Source organism: Tripterygium wilfordii, chromosome 11 (genome assembly GCF_013401445.1).
Source record: "Tripterygium wilfordii isolate XIE 37 chromosome 11, ASM1340144v1, whole genome shotgun sequence".
NCBI classification, from domain to species: Eukaryota; Viridiplantae; Streptophyta; class Magnoliopsida; order Celastrales; family Celastraceae; genus Tripterygium; species Tripterygium wilfordii.
In genome coordinates, this window is record NC_052242.1 from 2280087 (window position 1) to 2301923 (window position 21837).

At 37.7% G+C, this 21837-nt stretch overlaps 3 protein-coding genes and 1 long non-coding RNA gene across 8 annotated transcripts; 2 read left to right on the forward strand and 2 right to left on the reverse strand.

The window, feature by feature from the left end:
• Nucleotides 1–2262: 2262 nt before the first annotated feature.
• LOC120009352 lies at nt 2263–5463 on the reverse strand. The gene is made up of 4 exons (XR_005470688.1): nt 5038–5463; nt 3804–3854; nt 3188–3501; nt 2263–2797 (listed from the first exon to the last, which is right to left on the reverse strand). It is a non-coding gene; the product is annotated as an uncharacterized LOC120009352 (long non-coding RNA).
• Nucleotides 5464–8048: 2585 nt separating this feature from the next.
• LOC120009348 lies at nt 8049–10729 on the forward strand. 3 transcript variants are annotated; one of them, XM_038859905.1, is made up of 2 exons: nt 8049–9262; nt 10013–10729. In XM_038859905.1, the coding sequence occupies exons 1-2, from the start codon at nt 8396–8398 to the stop codon at nt 10121–10123; spliced, it is 978 nt and encodes a 325-aa protein (XP_038715833.1). In that variant the 5' UTR covers nt 8049–8395; the 3' UTR covers nt 10124–10729. The 3 variants fall into 3 exon arrangements, with proteins under 3 accessions (XP_038715833.1, XP_038715835.1, XP_038715834.1); XM_038859907.1 differs by lacking the exon at nt 10013–10729 and adding an exon at nt 9371–9668 and having other exon boundaries at nt 8050–9262; XM_038859906.1 differs by lacking the exon at nt 10013–10729 and having other exon boundaries at nt 8051–9028; nt 9110–9668.
• Nucleotides 10730–13317: 2588 nt separating this feature from the next.
• On the forward strand, nt 13318–17291 carry LOC120009345. Of its 2 annotated transcripts, none has more exons than XM_038859901.1 (3): nt 13318–13714; nt 15153–15904; nt 16447–17291. In XM_038859901.1, exons 1-3 carry the CDS (start codon nt 13427–13429, stop codon nt 16973–16975), a joined length of 1569 nt encoding a protein of 522 aa, XP_038715829.1. In that variant the 5' UTR covers nt 13318–13426; the 3' UTR covers nt 16976–17291. The 2 variants fall into 2 exon arrangements, with proteins under 2 accessions (XP_038715829.1, XP_038715830.1); XM_038859902.1 differs by having other exon boundaries at nt 13576–13714; nt 15078–15904.
• LOC120009346 (uncharacterized methyltransferase At1g78140, chloroplastic) lies at nt 16986–21070 on the reverse strand. Of its 2 annotated transcripts, XR_005470687.1 has the most exons (9): nt 20827–21070; nt 20167–20270; nt 19942–20082; nt 19354–19435; nt 18665–18858; nt 18403–18514; nt 17802–17909; nt 17275–17520; nt 16986–17234 (listed from the first exon to the last, which is right to left on the reverse strand). XR_005470687.1 is itself a non-coding variant. In XM_038859903.1 (8 exons), the coding sequence occupies exons 1-8, from the start codon at nt 21004–21006 to the stop codon at nt 17380–17382; spliced, it is 1062 nt and encodes a 353-aa protein (XP_038715831.1). In that variant the 5' UTR covers nt 21007–21070; the 3' UTR covers nt 17138–17379. The 2 variants fall into 2 exon arrangements, 1 of the variants encoding a protein (XP_038715831.1); XM_038859903.1 differs by having other exon boundaries at nt 17138–17520.
• Nucleotides 21071–21837: the final 767 nt, after the last annotated feature.

The following is a 21837-nucleotide window of genomic DNA, read 5'->3' on the forward strand; positions in this document are numbered from 1 at the left end:
AAAAAGCCATAGCTGTGGACGGCAAGGCACCATTAATATCTGATTATCAAAATCATGTTACTAATTGCAGTTCATGTACCAAGTTCAAGCAGCAAAAATGTTTTTGTTCGGATTGAGTAACTTTGTAATTCGACATAGTTTTGAATTCGCATCTAATGAGGTTGAAATAATAGAAAAAAATAATGTGGTACAGAAAAAAAATTGTGACACACCTCTCAAACTATTAGATGCGAATTCTAAACTCTGGAGAAATTATCGAGTCGTAGGATCCCGTTTTGCTCTCAATTTATGAATTTCAGAATTTTTAAGCTACTTTTTTTAAGTCTTTTAATTCTCTGACAGACATTTGATTCGAGGGCACTGCTCATTTCATACATTTCTCATTCCTTTTCATTTGCCGACAAGATCGAATTCTCAAAACATTCTCTCTCATTGCTTTTTAAAATTTAAATTAATACCAAGTGAAAGAGGCAAATAAAATTCTGACAGAATCATGTCTGGTCTCGCTAAAAGCTCAAAAAGTAGTCAAAGTTTACAACTGGATCCACAAGGGAGAGAGCCAAGAAGAAAAAGTAGAGATCGTCCAATACCATGTTACGTTCATTCTCCTCATCATACCATGATTTCCCTGTTCTCTTTCAGTCCGACAGTCATGGGTACCAAAACAATTTTAGGTCAATTGGAGCGCATTTTGGTCTAAGATTTCTGATTGTTTAAAAATCCCACATGATTGGTAATAACCCAACCGAGGAGTTTATAAGTTTTTCTAAACTTAAGTATCATTGGCATAGACCGAGAAAATAAAATCATTCGCGCTTTGCAACAAAACGTATAATGTATTGGTTAGTAGCATTTGGGATGGATTTCTAACATGTTGATCCACAAAGCCGACACACCAATAATTAGCCTAATAAAGATGGTATTGGATTGTTTGATCAGCTAATGTAAATTCCAATTTGGGTGTTTTAGTTGTTAGAGCGATCACAATGGTCGAGTCGGACATTTATTTTTGTGTAAAAATATGAATGGGTTAGTGATGAGACACTCATGGACAACAAACATAGGGGCATGACAAAATGCCCCCTTTACAATTGCTCCTACTCTGGTTCAACAATTGTTTAAACCAGATAAGGTCTGGCCTTGCCAGAATTCAGATTAGTCAATTCACTTCAACTAAAGAATTACCCATTTCCTCAAAACCAAGTGACGAAGATGGTCAATATATATTTTTTATTGTGACCAAGTCAAGGTCCCATGAAACTTAAAAGAAGACAATATGATCCTTGAAAATTTAAGAATCTCAAAGCCATGGCCGCCTATCAGACCTTTTATAATTAAACTACAACTTAGCTTCCGCCATACTCTTAACTTCCAAATACTCCATAACTCTCCATTGACAAGTGAAACTTAGCCTAAATGTACATAATACTTCACCAAGACGACAAAACCGTCCATACATTCAACACTGCCCAAGTGCAAGCCAGTAATACTGGTGGGGTATGCATTGCATGACCCAAAGTATATTCGCAGGAGATTCCCCATCGGTGGAAGGCCTGGACTTTCCTTCAATATTGAGTCACAAGCATAAAACACACACCAATATAGTAAAAGCCAAAATGATGACAAGGACCCAACGAATTCCTAATCAGCAAGAAAAATCAAAAGGAAAATTCTTCACTGAAGTTCCACGAAATAGCGCAAGGAACTTTTTCTCTAATTCGGCAGGCTTAGCATCAAAGGTTTGAGGGTGTGGACAAAGAAACACGGAGCGACTCCGTAGGCCAAGGCTTGGGAGTTGGGACTCAAGGTTATATAACATTAAGAGAGATGCATCAAGTGTAGCAGAAAGGGTCCGCAGGTGCATTTTACGTAAAGGATAATAGACACTCACGTGATCAAAACAAAAGCACTTGGAAACTACCAATCAACAAAACTTTAACTTTAGTTACAAGGATAATGGGGCCGGGGCCGGGGCCTCGCTGGGTTTGCTCCACATTGGAATCAACCTCAACAAGACATTCCATGTCCTCATGACTTCTATGCACAAACTAAAGCAGTCAGAAAGAAAAAAAAAATCAACGCACATTTAATCCAGACAGACAAACTTTTACAGATGAACATTACCTTTACCTGCAGTATACCGAAAAATCTGCATAGATCTTCAATAATTTGTTTATAATAATGAAGAAACCACATGGTTCAGCAGCTGCCAGTCCCTGGTTGCAACTAGAATATCAAGTTAAATATCCATCAGTCATTTCATTACTCAACAACGGAAACTCAATACACTCAACAAGTTAGCAAGGGTAAACCGAATTTAAGTGTTTATTGCTTGCTATATGTAACATAATTAAAATTGTGATGATTGATGACTAGTTGGTACTTGGCCCCCTCTTAGAGCAATGTAAATTGCAATCAGGTTTGGTGCAGACCGATTTTTGTATCCCTTTGAGCTTTTACATTGTTCTCGTCCACACTTTGAGAAATTATTAAATGATCCGGGCATACATATCATATGCTAATGTGGTGCAAAACAACCAATGGGACGATGTCAATTCACAGGCCGTTTGTGTATTTTTTTTTAAATTTGAATTGCATATTAGTAAATTACCAATCTCCATTCTCAACCATATCGCTCGTGAATTGGCACCGTCCCATTGGTTGTGATGCATTACCTCAGCATATGACATGGTGTGCTAGGACCATTGAATAATTTCTCACACACTTTCCACATAGGAGAAAACGTCACTGGCCCAACTAACACGTGTGCACATACATGTATTGAGCTTTTCCATTCCTGTAACAAGAAAGGATTGGTTCAAAATCAAGCCTATGTAAAGTACACATTTATTATAGTCTATCTCTTGAAAGCAATCAAGCATTACAAAAAAAATATATCATGTAGAACTATATTATAAGGCCCACTTGGTCAAAAGATAAGTAAATAAAAAAAATCAAAAGGAAGAGAAGATAACATACATATCCTTCACACTTCCCAGACGTGCAATTAGAAACAAGAAAGTAGGTATACATCTAATTAGCTGAACCAGAGCGAGCAAAAAGAATCAAATTTTGGTACAATTCATCAGGAGGACAACTGCATGGAATTAGGTTTCTGTAGGATTTGGTTAATTACTTATTTAGTGCCCTTTAATCACGTAGGGTGAGAGGATATGAGAGAAATTACCTCAGGCGCTTCTTTTCTCGCTTCCTTGTGAATTTAACATTGCTCAACTTTCTTCCTTGCAAATTTAACTATCATGGGACCTGACCAAATCTGGAGAAGGCCAATAAAAAGACTACATCTGGGGACATGCGTCACACCAAAAACTCCCCTGGCAAGGCACACAACATATCTTGTTTCAATACAGAAGACTAGGGATCTGACTTCAATGATAGATAATTAGACTATCTTTTCAGTAAGTTGGGATTGATTGATCAATCTTGGTAGGCAACGTATGCATGTATTCCTCCAGCAACATTAAAAACTTTCCTGAAACCCTGAACAAGCAGAACCAATTTAATCAACTTAGGGTTCTGTCACTGTTTTGAGGGAGAAAAGCAGAAAAAAAAAATCAGAATCAAGATTGATTATATCAGTCAGGCACTAGAGGTGCACTTGACTAAAATTCATCATGAATTTGATAATTTTTCCTGGTATGTTCAGATGCAAATTTTCTTTCTTCATTTTGTGGTTTCATGGCGTATTTCTTTTTGTATTAAAATGAAAATGTTCAATTCCTGACCACATCCTTCCATCCTCTAACGTGATTCTTTTGTACTAGCAGCAGAAAGCATTTTACCTGAGTCTGGAGCAACTTGGTAACCTGTAAGGACCTCATCCCATGGTGACACTGCACATAGAAAATATGTTAGTACTAAAACTAAATTAGTCAATAAATCTAATAAAATTGGTGTATGCGCAACAGAGAATGCAAGGACTGAGAAACATCTGGAGGGAACTTTCGACATATAAATACCATAGGTTACTTAACAGAAATGAACAGGCAACAACTGAGGGGTGGTCAATAGCCAAACCTCCCATTATATAAATATGATGTTTTAAGCGAAAACAAGAGAACCATCACTGAAAAATTGTATAATCTAAATTCTCGAGCTGACGAAGAAAATAAGAAAAGAAAAGGAAAACGAAAGAACCTACAGATTGAAGTCATCACACAGGGAGAAGAAGAATAGATACATCAACTATCATATGTACGATATTCATTTTTATTATCAAGATGGTGTTTTTCTTCATTAATAATATAAAAGACTTTTTGATTAAGAAAATTGTGCACACCATAACATAAGTTTCCTTCATAGAATCAAACTTGGTCATTATATATACATCAAAAAAACATGCATAGATATTAATGTCTTAAAATCTTGACCACCTATTTACAACAATTTTGTATGTTTTGTAGAGTTTATATATTTGGAAAAAAAAAACTACCTTATACGCTGTCAAAAATAAGCTAACTTGTCAAATAAGTTGACGGGTATTCAGTGAAACTTTTAAAAGTTGAGGCTAACTTATACTTAATAATCTTATAATACGCTAGCATATTTTAAAAATAAAAGCATTGGGAAAATTTATATTTTTTATCGTAAACATATATGATGCATTTGGTAAAGCGGTGTACGTTAGTGTTATAAGCTAGCGTATACACTTTATCAAACCTATCGTTATTTAGTTAGAGTCTACAAGGATCCAAGAAATAGAGAGGGCATGGAGAAACATAAAGAGCTTGAATAACCAGAAACAGAAAGAGGTTGAAATATGTGGTTTGATCTTGATATCGCGGTTACACCTCGATTATGACAATTTCCTAACTTATACGATATTTTGTTACTGAAAAAAATCGTCATTGTCGCCGGTATGCAATTTTCCCGATTTTACCAGCAACACGACATAGTTATGAAAATTATGAGCTGCGCACAATAGAAATACATCCATTTTAGGTGATCCAAACAAAAAACATTAGATCTTGCATCCCCAAAGTGGGTTATAGTTGTACATGAGATATTACTTTTTACCTAGAATTGCAATATGAACCTGAAGGTAAGAGGCTCGAGTCCACCGCCCTGTGAAACAGACAAACCGCGTCGGAGAATTGGGGTTTCTGTTTCTCACTGATAGTTCTCAATTGGGTCTCCATTTCAGCGTGCGAAGTGAGAGACGGAAACGAAGAGAATATCTTGAACTTGAAGGGGACACGCAGGATAGGAGAGCTGAAGAACGAATTTTCCATCATAGTTCTGATCGTCTCGCTCCGTATTAAGAGCATGTCGAACGCATAATTGCGCAGAGATAAGCACCTGGACGAGGAGAGTCGGCGAAGAGGAGAGGAGGAGGAGATGGTGCTTCGGGAGGATGAGGGAATACTGGGGATCCGGTCAGCGAGGATTTGGGCTAAAGTACTCTGGGTTGGGCTGGTATTTGATTGGGCTAACGTAAGAGTGGAGTCCAAGACCTTGTGAATTCGTTGGCAAGTTATAATTTTATATTTTGAGATTTGAGAAGGGAAAAAAAAAAAAGAAAAAAAAGTAGACAACAATTTGTTTATATTTGAATATTATTTATCTATAATAAGTTAAAGTCGGAGATAGTAAGAGAATTATGTTGAAAAATATTAAAATATTTATTGTGATGTTGAAATAGAGTATGTGACTAGAGTGATAATAGAATATGGATTATCTAAAATAGGAGAAACTGTATACACAAAATGGGATGCCCGGTTGGACATACTTTATAAATTAAATCAATGCACATTTAATTTATACAAACAAACTTTAAACACATCTGCACCCGAAAATATGTAAAAGCTTGAACGATGGTAGAGGTTTTAGAGGTAAGAAAGAGAATAATGAACAAGCCTTCTCGCTTCACATTTCACAACCTCTTACGGAGAGCTCCGCCGACGACAACCGCGAGGGTCAGGGAAGTCCAGTCCCCAGAATTTACTTCACATTTATTTCAGTCATCTCTTCAAAGCATGACGAAAAGAAATCTCATGTACAACTATATTATAAGGTCCATTTGGTCAAAAGAGAAGTAAATATGTTAGGACGAAATGTCCCACATCGGGTATAAACCCATGCGAAGTGCAGTATATAAGAGCAAGCTCTTCTCCCCCTTAATAGGCCTTTTAAGGGGGAGGCCCAAGGGGCCCAGAATTATTTACATGGTATCATAGTCAGGTTTGCACTCGTCCTCGATAAAAAGTCCACTCGTTGGGAAGTCCACTCGTTGGGCCTTGGGCATAGATACCCAGTCCACGAGTGCGGGGGAGTGTTAGGACGAAATGTCCCACATCGGGTATAAACCCATGCGAAGTGCAGTATATAAGAGCAAGCTCTTCTCCCCCTTAAGGTATAAACTCATGCGAAGTGCAGTATATAAGAGCAAGCTCTTCTCCCCCTTAATAGGCCTTTTAATATAGAAAAAAATCAAAAGGAAGAGAAGAGGTCACCTCCTTCACACTTCACAGACTTGCAATTAGAGGGGAAAGGGTACGTACAAACCTAATTAGCTGAACCAGAGAGAGCAAAAAAGATCAAACTTTGGTACAACTCAACAGGACAACTGCATGGAATTAGTTTATGTAGGATTTGGTTAATTACTTATTTTGGGAGGCCAATAGTCCTAATAGAGAACTTCGATATATATATATATATATATATAAAGAAATTATCCTATGCAATGTGGATAATTATATGGATAAGTGAAAAAAATGATAAATGGAGGGTCATTATTTTGAGTTTAACATGTTCCAATCAATGGTGAGAATATAGATCAAGTCCTTACTTTAAGTAGGCATGAGAAAATTTTTTTTTATATATATATACACACACGTACCTTATCTTATCGTGGATGAAAGTATTTGTGTTAGATTAGATTGGTTTTGATGGTTGTAGCGAACTTCCATGGTAGATGAACCGAACTATCTTTCTAACTAGTGTATATTTTCATTAATTTCCTTTGAAGAATATGAAACAGTGCCTTCCACTAAAGCTGAAAGAATATAAAAGGGATCACATATTTTTCCCCAGATTGCGGTGGTACCGAACCATCAAGTTTTATAGATTAACAACGAAAGTTGACAGAATTGCAGATCACAGATTATGCTTTCAGGCCTCATTGGAAAGGACGAAAATGGCGAAAAGATTCTCTGATTGGGCTATTAATAATTATTATTTAGATTTTTTCTGAGTTTTGACTTGGTCAAAGGCTAAATTTTTTTTATGTACTCTACTGCCCGATTATATTTCACCTTACAATTTGAACAATATTTAACTGAATAATTAATGCACTGTATAAAAAAAGGATTAATTAATGCATGGTCTAGGTGTAGGTCTAGCTTTGCCTATACAATATGTTCAAAATCACTTTAGTAATAAGGTAGCTCATGAATCTCTCTCGGACCAAATTGTGTAAATTTGGGAAATCTTGAGTTCAATTACCACAGAGAATATCCTTGTGGTCACTCATTGTATGTTTGTCCAACTTACTCTGTGATGCGAAAGTTTTGTGTAAGGCCCGAGTTTGATCCACATTGACTGTCCAAAGAACAAACTTATATAATGTTATTCTTGGTTAAAAAAAAAATCATGTTTACAACTTTACACGTACAAATATACTAGTTTACTTGTCATTAATGTGAACGTGATGGAATATTTTCAAGGTTCACATTTGTATGGCGGTAGTGGCATTGAATTTGTCCACTCACGATATGTTTTTTTTTTTTAAACGGGAGATGGAGATTTGAATCCTGGTTATCAGGGTTACACACCAATATTGTCACTCTAACTAATGTCTTAGGTGTCTCAATATCTATTTGTTAATGTTAAGCCAATTTGCTAAACCTTTACATATACTAAAGATAATAATAATAATATCCCATTTTCTTTACATTGTACGTATTTGAAAACGTAACTTTATTAAAAAGAAAAACTTAACTTTATTAGCTTCACATCCTTTTCTTCCTTCACATTCATGATATCTATTTAACCTCCCTCCCTCCCTCTTCCCCCAACCCCCCCCCCTCTCTCTCTCTCTCTCTCTCTCTCTCACTCACTTTCACATTCAGTTTGAGTTTGACCCGTTGCCAGCCACCGGCACTTCTTTCTCTACCCCACAAACACACACAAAAAAAAACCCACACTGGCACACTGCACTCTCTAGAGAGGATCTTCTTAGTGGAGACATTTTCTCTTACTTCTATCTATCTATCTTTTAGAGCTCTCAAAAGGCTTAAATAACCTTTCCCTTCCTTTTAGCTCCTCTTTTTCTTCCCCACCCCAAAACCCTAATTCCCCACATACAGAGAAGAAAGCCTCAAAAGAAGAACCTTTCCGAGACACTACTGTTTGTCTTCATTTGCAGATCAAAGCCATGGATTCTGGTAATAGTGGTAGTTTGCAATCCTCAAGCGGCGGCGGCGGTAGTGATCAAGAGTACGATTCACGGCCTTTCTTTAATCCTCTCACTCATTTAAACTCCATATCATCGAACACACAACAACAACCACCGTCCTTTTTACTGCACCACCACCCACAACAACCCACTTTCTTCGATCCTTCCTCCTTCCACGCTCTCTCTCAATCCGTCTCCAACCCGAATCCGTTTCTAAATCTTGATGCGATTCACTCTCAACCCCTAAGATCTGACGTAGGATCCAACGGCGAGGATCCGTTATCATCGATGCAGCTGCGGTCGCTCCATGATAGTAATGTAAGATCATCTGCACCGTCCGATCAAAACAATCACAATCACAACGGTGCTCCAGCTCCAAGAAAAAACCCCAAAAAGCGAACGAGAGCGTCAAGGCGAGCTCCCACAACCGTTTTGACGACGGACACCTCCAATTTTAGAGCAAAGGTCCAAGAATTCACTGGTATCCCATCGCCGCCGTTTACGGCCACGTCGTATTCTCGTCGGCTCGATCTGTTTGGCTCCGTTGGTTTGGCCTTGCGGTCCCCTCATTTTGATGGACCTGCATACCCTCTGCGTCCGTCGGCTCAAAAGGTTCAGCAATCTCCACTCTTGTCTTCTCCATCATCGTTAATGCCAAACTTGCAAACCCAGAATAATATTCTCTCTTTCCAGTCATTTCTACATCATCAGAACCCTCCTCCAATTAATCACGAGTCTGGTTTTGGTGCAAAGTTTTCTCAAGGAAGTATGATGAGTTTAGCTTCTGTTGATGGATTGGGCAGTGGAAGCTGCTTCAGTGGGGGACTAACAAATAATCAAGATCAGGTAAGGCATATAACTGCTAGTTTTGATGGGAATTATAATAGTAGTCTTAATGGGTGCAAGTTAAACTTCTCATCAGCTTCAACGTCTGATTTTCTAAATGATCACAAGGGTTTGGACAATAATGTTGTTCCTACAAGGGGTGCTCATGAAGGTACAGTTGATTCGTGGAATATATGTTCTTCGGATTAGCGGGATTAATGCGAGGCCCAAATAGTCAAGATGATGATGATGATGATTGTTTTCATGATATCATATCTTTCATCACCATTGCTTTCAATATAAGCTATATGTAGGATCTTTATTTTACTTTTCTGTTTTTTTTTTGAATTAATCATGAGGCTTCGTAAACTATGTTGTTTCCATGTATATATATATATATAGAAGTTTCATCTCTATATTTGCGATATGTACAGTTCTCTCTTCCATACACTATGTTTGCTTGACATGCTTGTGAATGGCGTTACAAGATCCAGCTTACGCTACAAACCAAATATGCAACATGGAACCATATATAATAAATTAATAAGCAATATTTTAATTTATAAGTAGGAGATCGATTTTTGAGATTTGGTTTTGGCTTTTGATTTGGGACAATAGATATAATGGAGCAATTGATTGGTGGCTAGAAGAATATATACTTACCAGCCGCAATTATGAACTAGAAGTTAAACATGTCAAGTACTTGTTCACCCTCCTTTCCTCTTTATTTTTTAAATATAATTTTAATTTATTTGTTGCTTCTATGATCAGCAAGGGATGTCCATTAGGAGGGCATATAGACTTTCTCACGGGGGTCTAGTAAAACATAAATTATCAGTTGCTAGATCTGACCAAACGACTATGTTTAAGATGTCATTATGAATCATGGATCATAAACTTCCGGGCCAAAATGGGAACCCGCGGGTCCAAATTGGTTCCTCTTCCTCCGATGACCGTTTCAACCAGAAATTGGTCGGAGATGGTGGGCATTGGTCCAATGAGTAGAATGGTACCATCGGCAGTCAAGGAGACATCTAAATTGCCGGATCGACGACGAAAAGGTGAGGCGCACTTACGATTTCATAAAGGATTTCTAGTGAATTTGGTGATTTTTTTGGTGATGGATTGTCGGGATGAGCTACTGCTAGTCCAAGGAAGGATTTTGGTTGGTCAAGATCCTCAATGGTGGCTGGACAACTGACTTCCAATGTTGGACGACGGTTAGGAAGATGAAACCATGTGGATTGTTTTGCAATTTCTCATGATAACTTTTAATCTTAACTGTTCGTCAGGATCAACAGCTAAGACAAGAAGTTCGTAAAATTATGTTTTATAAGTGTCTCATGTGAGAAAGTTTGATATATATATATATAATGTATACTACACACTCATGCATGATACATGTGTTTCGTTTATTTGTAGCTCACCCAGCTACCATGGTACAATGAGTAGAAAGACAAAAGGTCGACAAGACCTCAGTTTTCTCTAGTGATTCCACAATCCACTCCGCTTTTAGTGGTTTTTTTTAGTGAGGAGTAAATGGTGACTTAATGGATATTCTAATTTTCAGTTTTGGTTCTTAATTTAGGCTTCATTTCATCAACTTTCAAGTTCCAATGAAAGTAGTTCCTATTTCCCAAACAATTTGGTGGGTTTGTACTAGCTACCACTACTTTGATTGATCAATTCTAAAGCTTCGTTAATGTTGCCTAAAAGTCAACGATCATAAATTCTTTTCTATGTATTGGTTGTCCTAGCTAGATTTCTTCCACGTGGTAGACCTTTTATCCTTGAGGAAAAAAATTCTCCCTGGGAAATAATATTAATAAACAGCCTAAATAATACAAGCATATAGTAATAACTTTATTATTATATATGGCCCTCTAATCAAGGAGAGATTGTGATCAAAATCTTTAATTTGCGATCGTTTAGGCAGAGAGGAAAATCAGGAAATTACTGATGAGACGTGATATTTTGATTAGTAAAAGATTGAATTAAATCACGAAAAAGAAAAGGGAGAGATGATAATAAGTAAATCAATCAATGGATATATATGGAATGATTGGGGGGTGGAAATTTGAGGGATGAAGACATATTGGGAGGATATGGTACTGACATGTGACTCTTAATTTCTCTTTTGGAATCATGGTGGCCCGTGCCACAGAATAATCTGGTTTTTAGCAATCATGATTTTCCCCCTCACTATCCATGCATCTCTGTAGCTTCCTCATGAGTTCAGTAATTGGTATTGATCTCATTGCTGAGGTGTATGAATTAAAATTAAAGTGTATATGATGGATTTTACATGTATTTTAAATGCTGTCCATACAGCTCAGCAATTGAGATCCCAAATGTTGTTGGGACGTCTAACAGTTATGCATTGGTACTGGGTCCTATTTCTGGAGATCCTAATTAGTTCCTAGCTAACCCTTTTTCACTATCATCGTCCCTTCAATTTCGAGCCAGCTCCAATTTGATAATACAAACCAATATATTATTGTACTGCATATATATATATGAAGTAAAGGATACATTATGATAAGGTTATATTTTATTTTTATAATATTGAAGTCATTTTCATGACATATTTAATTATCTTCCACTTGAAAGAGATCAAATTAATTAACTTTGCTTCCACTAATTAATTGGGTGTTGTCACATATATTTTAGTTTTTTAAGTAATGTGCGTAAGCAGTGATGGAAGATACTTGCAATTTGGTCTACCAAGAACAGTTTGTAGTTTGTACCAACAAGTAGTCGCGCGTGGTTAGACTCTTTGTTGCACAATATTGGACACCAAGAAACACAAAAGGTTTCGACTCCTTTGACAAGTCTTCCCATTAACTTGATACAATTATATATCTGCGATCGATCGATCGATCGATATTCTACAAAGGTTCAATCTAAACGATAAAACGACCTCATAGTGCTTCAAGACTCGTCACTTGGGCCTATGGTGGTGGAGATAGTAAGCTTTGGACGTATCCGGGGGGGGCTGACAAGATTTCATAATCTACTTGATGTGGAGAACGCAGTGTTTGAATAGGTTTTCCTTTTCTTCTTGTACTCTCTCTCTCCCCCTTCTCTCTCATTGCCTGAAATTTGAGATATATGGGGTTCTTGCAGACAATAAGACATTAAATTTGTCTGCCTCAACTGTTCTTATATGCCCCACTTGTCCCCCACCATGTATGTAATGTACTCCCTTTTTTGATTTTATATAAGACGAGACTCATTAGATATTTAAATATGTAAATATTGCGGCAGCAAATTAATCAACTACAAGTTCCTAGTTGTGTTATTAATTAATTCAATTAATCTGCCTTGGGATTAAAAAAACCCGGTTCATGGGTTCTCCGGTTAATCCGCACTGGGACACCCGTTAAACGGGCATATATTGGTCATGTGACGAGTGACGTAGTAAGAGACGTCAGAGGTCTAGAAACGGCACGAGACACGCGTCAGTCAGGATCACTAACTCCGGAAAAGCGCGAATCAAGAAACGTGTATGGTGGGGTTGGAATTCCACGTGGGATAGGTTAGGGGCATATGATTACGATGTGATGGATATTTGGGCCCACATCCAAGTGCGGGGTGAGGTCGTGACTAGTGAGGTACTGAGGTGCTACTGCTGCAATCTCCGACAACTCTCATGGACTTTTGTACGAAATGCAATGAAACGTGATACAATAACACAAAAATTTTTGGATCCAGTTTTTACTTTTAGGAGCTGCAGGCCCAAAGCAGTCGAAATGGGCTCAAGTTCAATAACTTGTTGCTGGGCTTTCAGTATGCCTCGTCTCTTAATCTTGGGCCACTTGATGGGTTTCCATGGAAAATGTATGTTTTATTTAATAAATTAGACAAAAAGAAGGCAGCCGTCAACGGTCAACCTACCCAATCCCCCCAGTCCAGCAAAGTCAAGCCCGCCTTGGATCCACCGCGTAGCCCAACAACCCCGTTTTTCATGCAATCCCCACTCATCAAACTTCGCCACGTGTCCCGTGTACTCTTAGTCATTTACATCATCAACATTTCTCCCTTAATAAAGTATAAAACCCATTAATTTGTGTCTAAAACCTCGATTTAAACTATTAGTAGGAGTTGCGTTTGCTTACGACAGAAGCAGAACAGAAAGGGGAAAGAGAGAATCGCAGGACATAGAGAAGATAAGCACATACAGCCATGAAGCCGGAGACGGTGACTCTGGTTCTGGTAAACGTGGCCGCGATCATGGAGAGGGCCGATGAGTCTTTGCTTCCTGGAGTCTACAAAGAGGTGGGTGCGGCGCTGCACGCGGACCCGACTAGGCTTGGCACCTTGACCTTGTTCAGATCCATTGTACAGGCCTCTTGCTATCCTCTCGCGGCTTACTTGGCTGTGCGACACAATCGTGCCCACGTTATCGCTCTTGGTGCTTTGCTCTGGGCTGCCGCCACTTTCCTCGTTGCTTTCTCTTCCACTTTCTTGGAGGTATGTAACAGATTTTTTTAAAAAAGTTATTGTTTGTGGGTTTGTTTAATTTCCGAGAAATTGAAGGAAAATTATGGAAATTGAGCTCGGATTATTGTGTGTGTAGCGTTATTTGTGATGCTAAAGATTGGAAAGTTGAGTCAATTAGAGTCACATTGTTGAATTGGGTGTGGATGATTGTAAAGGCTGTGATAACTGATCATTGATCTTACAGGTGGTAGCGCAATATGACTTGGTGAATTCTTGATTTGATAGCTGAATGTTGTTATGATTTTTTGCAATTGTTTTTTTTTTTTTTTTTTTTTTTTGCGTTATAGTTTGTTATTTTGATGGAATGAGTGCTTATAGCGATTTAATTCTCTATTCTTACCACCACTAGTAATTAGTACAATCCATTCTATCTATTGGCTTTGGAAAGCATTGATTGGGGGAAACTAATAGAAAAAAAATGGAGTGTGTCCCTTTTGCATTGTAATTTGTTCAGTCTTCAACATTGAGTTTATTGTTGCTGCTTTACTGGCATTTAACATATTAAGGGACTCGATAAGTTCAGTATATGTCAAAATGGAATAAGTGGGGCAACAAATTGTTTGGAAATTTAATGACGGGCTGTAAGACTGGAGACTCGACTAAGGAACTGAAGAAAAAAAAAATTTATGTTCAAAGGATTTTGTTGCTTGAGATTGTTAGACTAAGAGTTAAGGTTTGTTGCTTGATCTTTTCATTTTTTGGGATAAAAACTGATGTTCAGTAATGAAACTTACGATATTTTTTGGGAAACCCAAGATTATGTGACAAATTTACCCACAGATGATTCAGATTCGTATATGCAGTGAGAAGATTGCCTTTATCATATGATAATCTCAAATGTACAAGTCATGGTAGCTCATTGCTACCTTCAGGCACAATTCGTGGTTTGAAAGATCAGAAGCCCTTTCCTTAGGAATACAATAGAACATTCCCAATAGATGGAAGTGATTAAGTTATTAACATTTTTGTGCATTTGATGAAATTTTCTTGGCTGGTCATTGAAGCTCGCCTATAATCATGCAACTTTAGTTGGATACCTCCTGAATTAAGTGTCAGTGAAAATGTAGATTTGAATCTGATCAAGAATCTGTTTCTCCTTGTTGTGAGCAAATAATTCCCTCAGAGGTCAAATTTGAAAGCTACTGAAATGACCTTGTTTGATTCTAAGATAAGATCTACAGAGTGACTGCATCATTGTGTGCGGTTACGCACTTACAGGGCCTTAAACTGTTATAATAACCCACTTTAATCTGTATTATAATGTTTTCAACAAAGAATGAGCCTGTCAAGTTTGTACACTATCATAATTATAATTTCTGATTCTTGGTGGCAGTAATGAGGAGTTCAATAACCTTGTCATTATCAGCTGAATGTCTTCAAATTGAAGCTTTCCCTTTTGGATAAGCAGGTGGCTATCTCTAGGGCATTAAATGGGATTGGTCTTGCAATAGTCGCACCTGCAATCCAGTCTCTTGTTGCTGACTCAACTAGTGATAACAATCGTGGTATGGCCTTTGGATGGCTGCAGTTAACAGGCAACTTTGGTTCAATAATTGGTGGGCTCTGTTCAGTATTGATTGCTCCAATAACACTCATGGGAATCCCTGGCTGGAGGATTTCGTTCCATATTGTTGGTCTGATAAGTGTGGTAGTTGGTATCTTAGTCTACCTCTTCGCAAATGATCCACACTTTTCAGATAATAATAAAAGAGTTGCCGATCAAGTCCCAAGCATATCCTTTTCATCAGAAGTGAAGAACCTGGTCCAGGAAGCCAAGTCAGTCATAAAAATTCCATCTTTCCAGATTATAGTGGCCCAGGGTGTCACAGGTTCCTTTCCCTGGTCTGCCTTATCATTTGCACCCATGTGGTTAGAACTCATAGGATTCTCCCATGGGAAAACTGCAGTCCTCATGGCATTGTTTGTGATTGCTGGTTCCTTTGGAGGTCTCTTTGGGGGTAGGATGGGTGATATTCTCTCCATGCGTTTCCCACACTCTGGACGGATAATGCTGGCACAGATAAGTTCAGCATCAGCCATCCCTCTGGCAGCAATGCTTCTGCTGGTTTTACCTGATGATCCATCCACATCTGTGCTGCATGGTTTAGTCTTGATGATCACAGGGTTCTTCATATCCTGGAATGCTCCAGCTACAAACAAGTAAGTTTTCTAGAACCTTACGTCATCTCCTCTACTTTCAGTATCTATCTTGCTACTGAAATCACATATGAACATATTTGAAAATTTTAGTCAGAAAAGAGACAGAAAAGAATATGAAAACGAAACTACAAAAGCATAACATAAGTTCAGATGTCTTAATTCATTTTCGACTTGTTGTGAAAATCAAGTTTTTGTTTCAATGAACCACCGAGTGGAGCTTTCTAAGACTCAAGGTTTTCATAAAATAATGCAGTTACTGAACAGTCAAAATAATTAATGAGGCAACTAGCTTGAATTTATAATTCGGACATTTCATATTCGTGGTTGCAAGGTGACTAATTATATAATACATGAAAGTACATTTTAAAGGCAGAGTTATTCCTTCTGTTTTGAAGGTGACTAGAAGTTGTGTCACTGTAAAGCTTAGCAGAGACTAACAAAATTACTGTGAAATACATTGCCTTCCTACTAGAGTTTTGCTGCTCTTAATGGGCTAAAAAGTAATTATCCATGATTCTATTACTAATGTTATTGTATTGCAGTCCAATTTTTGCAGAAATTGTTCCTGAGAAATCTCGGACGAGTGTCTATGCTTTGGATCGATCTTTTGAGTCGATATTATCATCATTTGCTCCTCCGGTTGTTGGAATACTGGCTCAACACGTTTATGGTTATAAACCTATTCCTAATGGATCCAGTGAATCTGAGGAGATTGCCACAGATAGAGGGAATGCTGCCTCTTTGGCTAAGGCACTGTATGTAGCGATTGGAATTCCAATGGCTCTGTGCTGTCTCATCTACTCATTCCTTTATCGTACCTATCCAAGAGACAGGGAACGAGCTCAAATGGAAGCATTAATAGGATCAGAGATGGAACAGATATTGTCAGATGACTCACCTGTGGAAGAAGAATACTCTCGAGTTCGGTTTCTTGAACAAGGAGAAGCATATGTTAAAGAAAGAAGCATCAATGAAATGTATTATGAAGGAGAGTATGACCTTGATCCTGATGACATTGATGAGAAGACAATGCTTCATCGCGAGTTGACACTTAGAAATTTAGGTGAATAGCCGTAGATGGTTTTTGTTTCTGATATGGTCAACATTTTCCACTTTGATGGATTCAACCCTGACTATGTAGATCTGGATTTCTCACTGCATGGCTGCTCTACGCTAGACCGGCTTTGCTCATACTCTTATTTGGCATTTGAACATGTGGGAATTCAGAGGATCTCCTTGGAAAAGTAACTTTATTATAAACACATTACTGTGTAATACAGTGTACAGAAACCTTTCTTGTACAAAATTTGAATGACTGAGAAAATTTGCTAAACCATAGCAAAAGAAAGCAGATACACCAAGTATCTGCTTTCTTTTGTATTTCCAATTATATGTGTAAAATGTATCGAGGCTTTGAAGGAACTATTCTCTGTGTTTACAGATGATTACATATGGAGCAACAAGGTACTTGATATTTAGCTGGGTTTTCTGGCAGAGAACATTACAAAGCGCTGATTTCTTATGCATTGAAAACCAACTAATCCACAGGCTCCGCAGAGCTCTTCAAATTCACGCTCCGATTGAAAGAAGCGATTGCCTGATATCTGAGTTAATTTCTGCAACAAGAGAAAAGGTTAAATTCTGCAACAAGAGAAAATAATTGCTGATGAGCCATATGATTAAACCATAGAATCTTATCAATTTAGGAAGATAAATTGAACTCGACACCCTCCTAAATGTTATCCGCATACCAGGATAGTTAAATTTCATTTGCATTGCTAGTCTTATCGACACAGCGGGGATGGCAAGAAAAAGGAAATATTGAAGCATTTTCTTCCCAATTCCCATCCATTGAGCAATGATGAACTAGATTACTAAAGTGGAGGAGAAAATATACCTGGCTTATAATCCCAAAGAAGGGAATAAAAGTAAATGGCCCATCAAGTATGAAGGTGGTAGCAACCAACACTCCTCCAGGCCTCAGAACTCTACTTATTTCAGCTACCTACACAACAACAGCTACCAAATCATTCAGAGCTCATAATACGTAAGATTCTTGTGAAATAATTTAAAGCACAGGCACCAAATAATTTCAGTAATAGATTTGTTAAGTCCATCCATCAAGCATATCATCTAAGCAACCTTTCGTAGACACCCTGGCTCAATATGAAGTGCTTAAGGAACCTTGAAAACTCAAATGCAATCATGTATCTCGGCTACCAGAATCTAACAGAAATAACACAACTATCAAAAGAACCAAGAAAACTAGGTAAGAAGCCACTGATGTATGAAGCATAGGCATGGAAAGTGCCTTGTTTTTTGTACTTTAATTCTTTTTCTCATCTCCTCATTTTTTCCCTGGAGATGTGAGCCTGATGGTTATCACTCTAATTCACACAGAGAAGACGCTTTACATAACAATGTCAAATAAATTGCCAAAATTTCGTTTGTAATCAAGAAGACAAATTTAGAAAAACACTTTTGAAGGACATTCTTACTGCTGAGGAAGGTGAAGGCCAACAATGTATAGCAGCACCAGCGTGCACAGCATCAATGGAACTTGAAACAAAGGGGAGTCTAGATATATCAGCTCTCACCAACGTCAACTTCCTGAGAAAGAACTGATGAAAATGAGTGGTGGAAATTACAAGCACAAGTGTTTAAAAGATTAAGCACATATGAAGAGCTATAAAAAGCCACCAGAAGAAGTAAATATATGTCAATTATATTATAGTTTCAATAGTAAGGCTTAGTGAGTACTCTTTTGGAAAGTTTTCCTCCTTTTCAACAAACTCGTAGCATTGCTGCAGCATGTTCTCGGAGTAGTCCAAAGCAACAACCATAGAGAACAACCCACTCTTAGCAAAAAGTCTTGAAAATAAGCCACTACCACAACTTGCATCAATGATATTTCCACCTAAAACCGGCTTTAGGTAGCCCTTAGCCAATTCAAACTGCAAGACGAACAATTAAGTATTTAGTGTCTTTACCATCAGTGTAGAATATGAAATTCAAAATCTGAATACATTCCACGCTGCTTCAATGTAATAAGCATACATATCATTAAAAATGGGGGACGTGATACTTGTTTGAATTTCATGTAAGCTCATTGAGCATGAGGAGGTACTAAAAGGGGCTTCCTGCACGCAAGCTGATCAGGAAAACTTGACTACACCACAAGATGGATTATGTTAACAGACAGCAGCTTTATCGTCTATAGTTAAACTATTCTAGTAGATAACAGGATAAATTGGCTTCATTTTCGTAGGAAATCCACATAAATAAAGGAAACTATAGTATATATGACTATCATAGAACTTTAAAAGGTTGACAAATGATGATGATAGCCATGATATAGTCACAGTTCTTCGTTCTCCGTAAGTATTTTACGATACCTTCAAAAAAACAAAGTTACAGGGAAACCTCAAACAGAACAAGTATCATATCACCTCTTTCTCTTTGCCCGGAAAACCACCCAATGCAAAATTTTGACGCCAACCCCTTTCATATAGAAATGATACCAGCGGAAGTCTGATTCAACAAATGAGAAACCATAAAACCAAAAGAGGCACAAATTAACGTAGATAAAGTTAACACTTACCGATGATGCATCAATCCTATGAGCCTATGGAAATGGTAACACTACGATGCTATATCAAAAGCAAATAAAGTCACATAGAAGGATCCATATGAATAGAAACCTTCGACATTCAATGTCAGATATCATTAACAACACGATGATGCATTTGTTGTTGGCATATTCCAGTTTTCAAAAGGCGAAAAGAGTTCACGAAGGATATAAATACTGTAGATTATGGTGAGCCTCGAAAATCCACCTGAAATTTGTATAATTAACTTGGACCTATCCTTTAGCAGAATTGCACATAAATGAAATGTATACTAAATATAGCTCCTGAAAATGCTAAAATGATTTTTTTTATTGATTTTCTTCCCAAACCAAAAGCTGGATTGTTATTAAACTAGTGTAAACATGAATGACACTATTCAAAGATAAAGAGTGCACAAGTAAACCACACCTAAAAAGTTCTGTGGCCGGTGGCATTGGATCAGCATATTCCTTCAACCCACTAGCTGCTCTGAGATCAACATGCGTTTTATTCCCAATGTAAGTCTTTTTACAAGTCTTACACTGCAACTTAGATGTTGATGTAGAATCTCTGTGGCAAATTCGAAAGTTACAAATACAAAAACAAGAAAAACATGAAGACCATCATGCCATGCCGCAATGTAAAAGTACTAACATGGATAAGCTGGAATCACCAATCAAAGTCAACGGTTCATAGCATATAGGACAAGCTAAGACGTTCTTATTGGTGCTGACCCCCTTCTCAACAACAATTTCATCCTAAAAGTGAAAGTAGAAAAATTGAGTTACAACACAACTTATCCGCTTGCACACACACACACATATCTATATATATCAAATCAAAATTTTTCTGTGCAGTTGACCGGAATCACGGGATAAACTCTTTGCTGCCACCGGCCAGTTAAATAGCAGATAAAATTACAAGAAAGAACTTAATTCCAATATAAAGTGTTCAACTGATATAAAAGACTGAAGAAAACAAGAGGTCTATAGGGGTGCCGACCTTCACATTTTGCTGTCAAGTTATGAGGAACCAATAAGCTCGGTTACTTAATTCAGCCAACCAATCTCACAAAACCTTTTAATTTTTTTATACATTTGAATTTTGTGGATTCAGAATCTCAAAAACCAAACAAAAACACAAGTAAAATTTTCGCATAGGACATCGCCTCACAAGATTAAGGAAGAAGAACGACCCATGCTAACATGAGACTCAAATGATTTACAAAAAAAAAGAAAGAAAGAAAAATGGTGTTGCAGTTTATTCTTAAGAGCAATAGAGTTAGAAGATAATTGAGGGAAGGATGAAGTAAACCGCAGGCTTGGTATCAATAAAAGCTGTGGAAAAAGCGCGAACTGTTCCCGCGAAGTTGGTGGCTTTGAGTTTAAAGATTGGGAAAGTGCAGGGTTTGAAGAAACATCGCCTCGAGTTATTGGGTTGAATGGGATGAAGCCAGGAGGAGAGGTTGCCTATGATATGTGTTGTGCTCGCCATTGCCTTTCTGTGATGCTCTCTGTCAGGACTCTCGAGAGTCGAGAGCTACAAACAAACCAGACAGACAGACGTATATATGAGGACGAGGATGGGGGTGGCTATTGGCTAATCCATTTTAGTCATGGGCTGATGAACAATCAATAGGGCCTAGCCCATTTTAAATTGGAAAAGTTGGGCTGGGCTTTGAATATCATTCACACTTTTTTACGGGCCACAATCGTTACAGATTGACAGTCCACTACGAAACTCATACTTATCCTTATTTTCAAAAATTTAAAATATTCCAGTTAAAGGTTACCAGAGAAATATGAAAATTCGCTTTATTATTGCGAAGAAGGAGTGTTTGGTAATTAAGGTATCAAAATTTAAAAAATTGCCAAATGTCGGAGCCGATCTCGTTCCCAACGGATACCTTCATTACGTCAAAAATTGCAATAAATAATCCACACAACGAGGACAAATCAATCTCAACATTATTTCATATGTCGAGAATACCCCTGAAATTAACTTTTACGTTTAAAACAAAACGACAAAGAACCAATAATTCAACCAAAATGATTACCTTCCGAAGCCACAAGAGCATTCCAAAACAAGAAAAAAGTTGGCAATTGATTGGGTAAAAGTAGAAGATTAGAGAGATAATAATAATGTGAATGTCCAGCCATTTACGCAAATGGAGAGTTCTGGGTCATTATTCACTACACGTGAAGCCAATGGAAAGTTTTGCATGTGCCCCACGAAAATGATTCCATATCTAGTAAGGAATGGTCACCAATTTTGATTGCTCACATGGGAGGGTGTTGCTATGTGAAAATGATGCGTTTCGACCTC

Bases quoted from the DNA above. Each gene is read 5' to 3' on its own strand.
- LOC120009345 (XM_038859901.1), top strand. From the start codon at position 13,427: ATGAAGCCGGAGACGGTGACTCTGGTTCTGGTAAACGTGGCCGCGATC. The intron at 13,715-15,152 runs GTATGTAACAGA...TTGGATAAGCAG, and splicing joins TCTCTTCCACTTTCTTGGAG to GTGGCTATCTCTAGGGCATT. The intron at 15,905-16,446 runs GTAAGTTTTCTA...ATTGTATTGCAG, and splicing joins AATGCTCCAGCTACAAACAA to TCCAATTTTTGCAGAAATTG.
- LOC120009346 (XM_038859903.1), bottom strand. From the start codon at position 21,006: ATGGCGAGCACAACACATATCATAGGCAACCTCTCCTCCTGGCTTCAT. The intron at 20,083-20,166 runs GTTAGTACTTTT...AATTTGCCACAG, and splicing joins GGTGATTCCAGCTTATCCAT to AGATTCTACATCAACATCTA. The intron at 17,910-18,402 runs GTAAGAATGTCC...GTTGTTGTGTAG, and splicing joins GGCCTTCACCTTCCTCAGCA to GTAGCTGAAATAAGTAGAGT.
- LOC120009348 (XM_038859905.1), top strand. From the start codon at position 8,396: ATGGATTCTGGTAATAGTGGTAGTTTGCAATCCTCAAGCGGCGGCGGC. The intron at 9,263-10,012 runs GTAAGGCATATA...TTCTATGATCAG, and splicing joins TAACAAATAATCAAGATCAG to CAAGGGATGTCCATTAGGAG.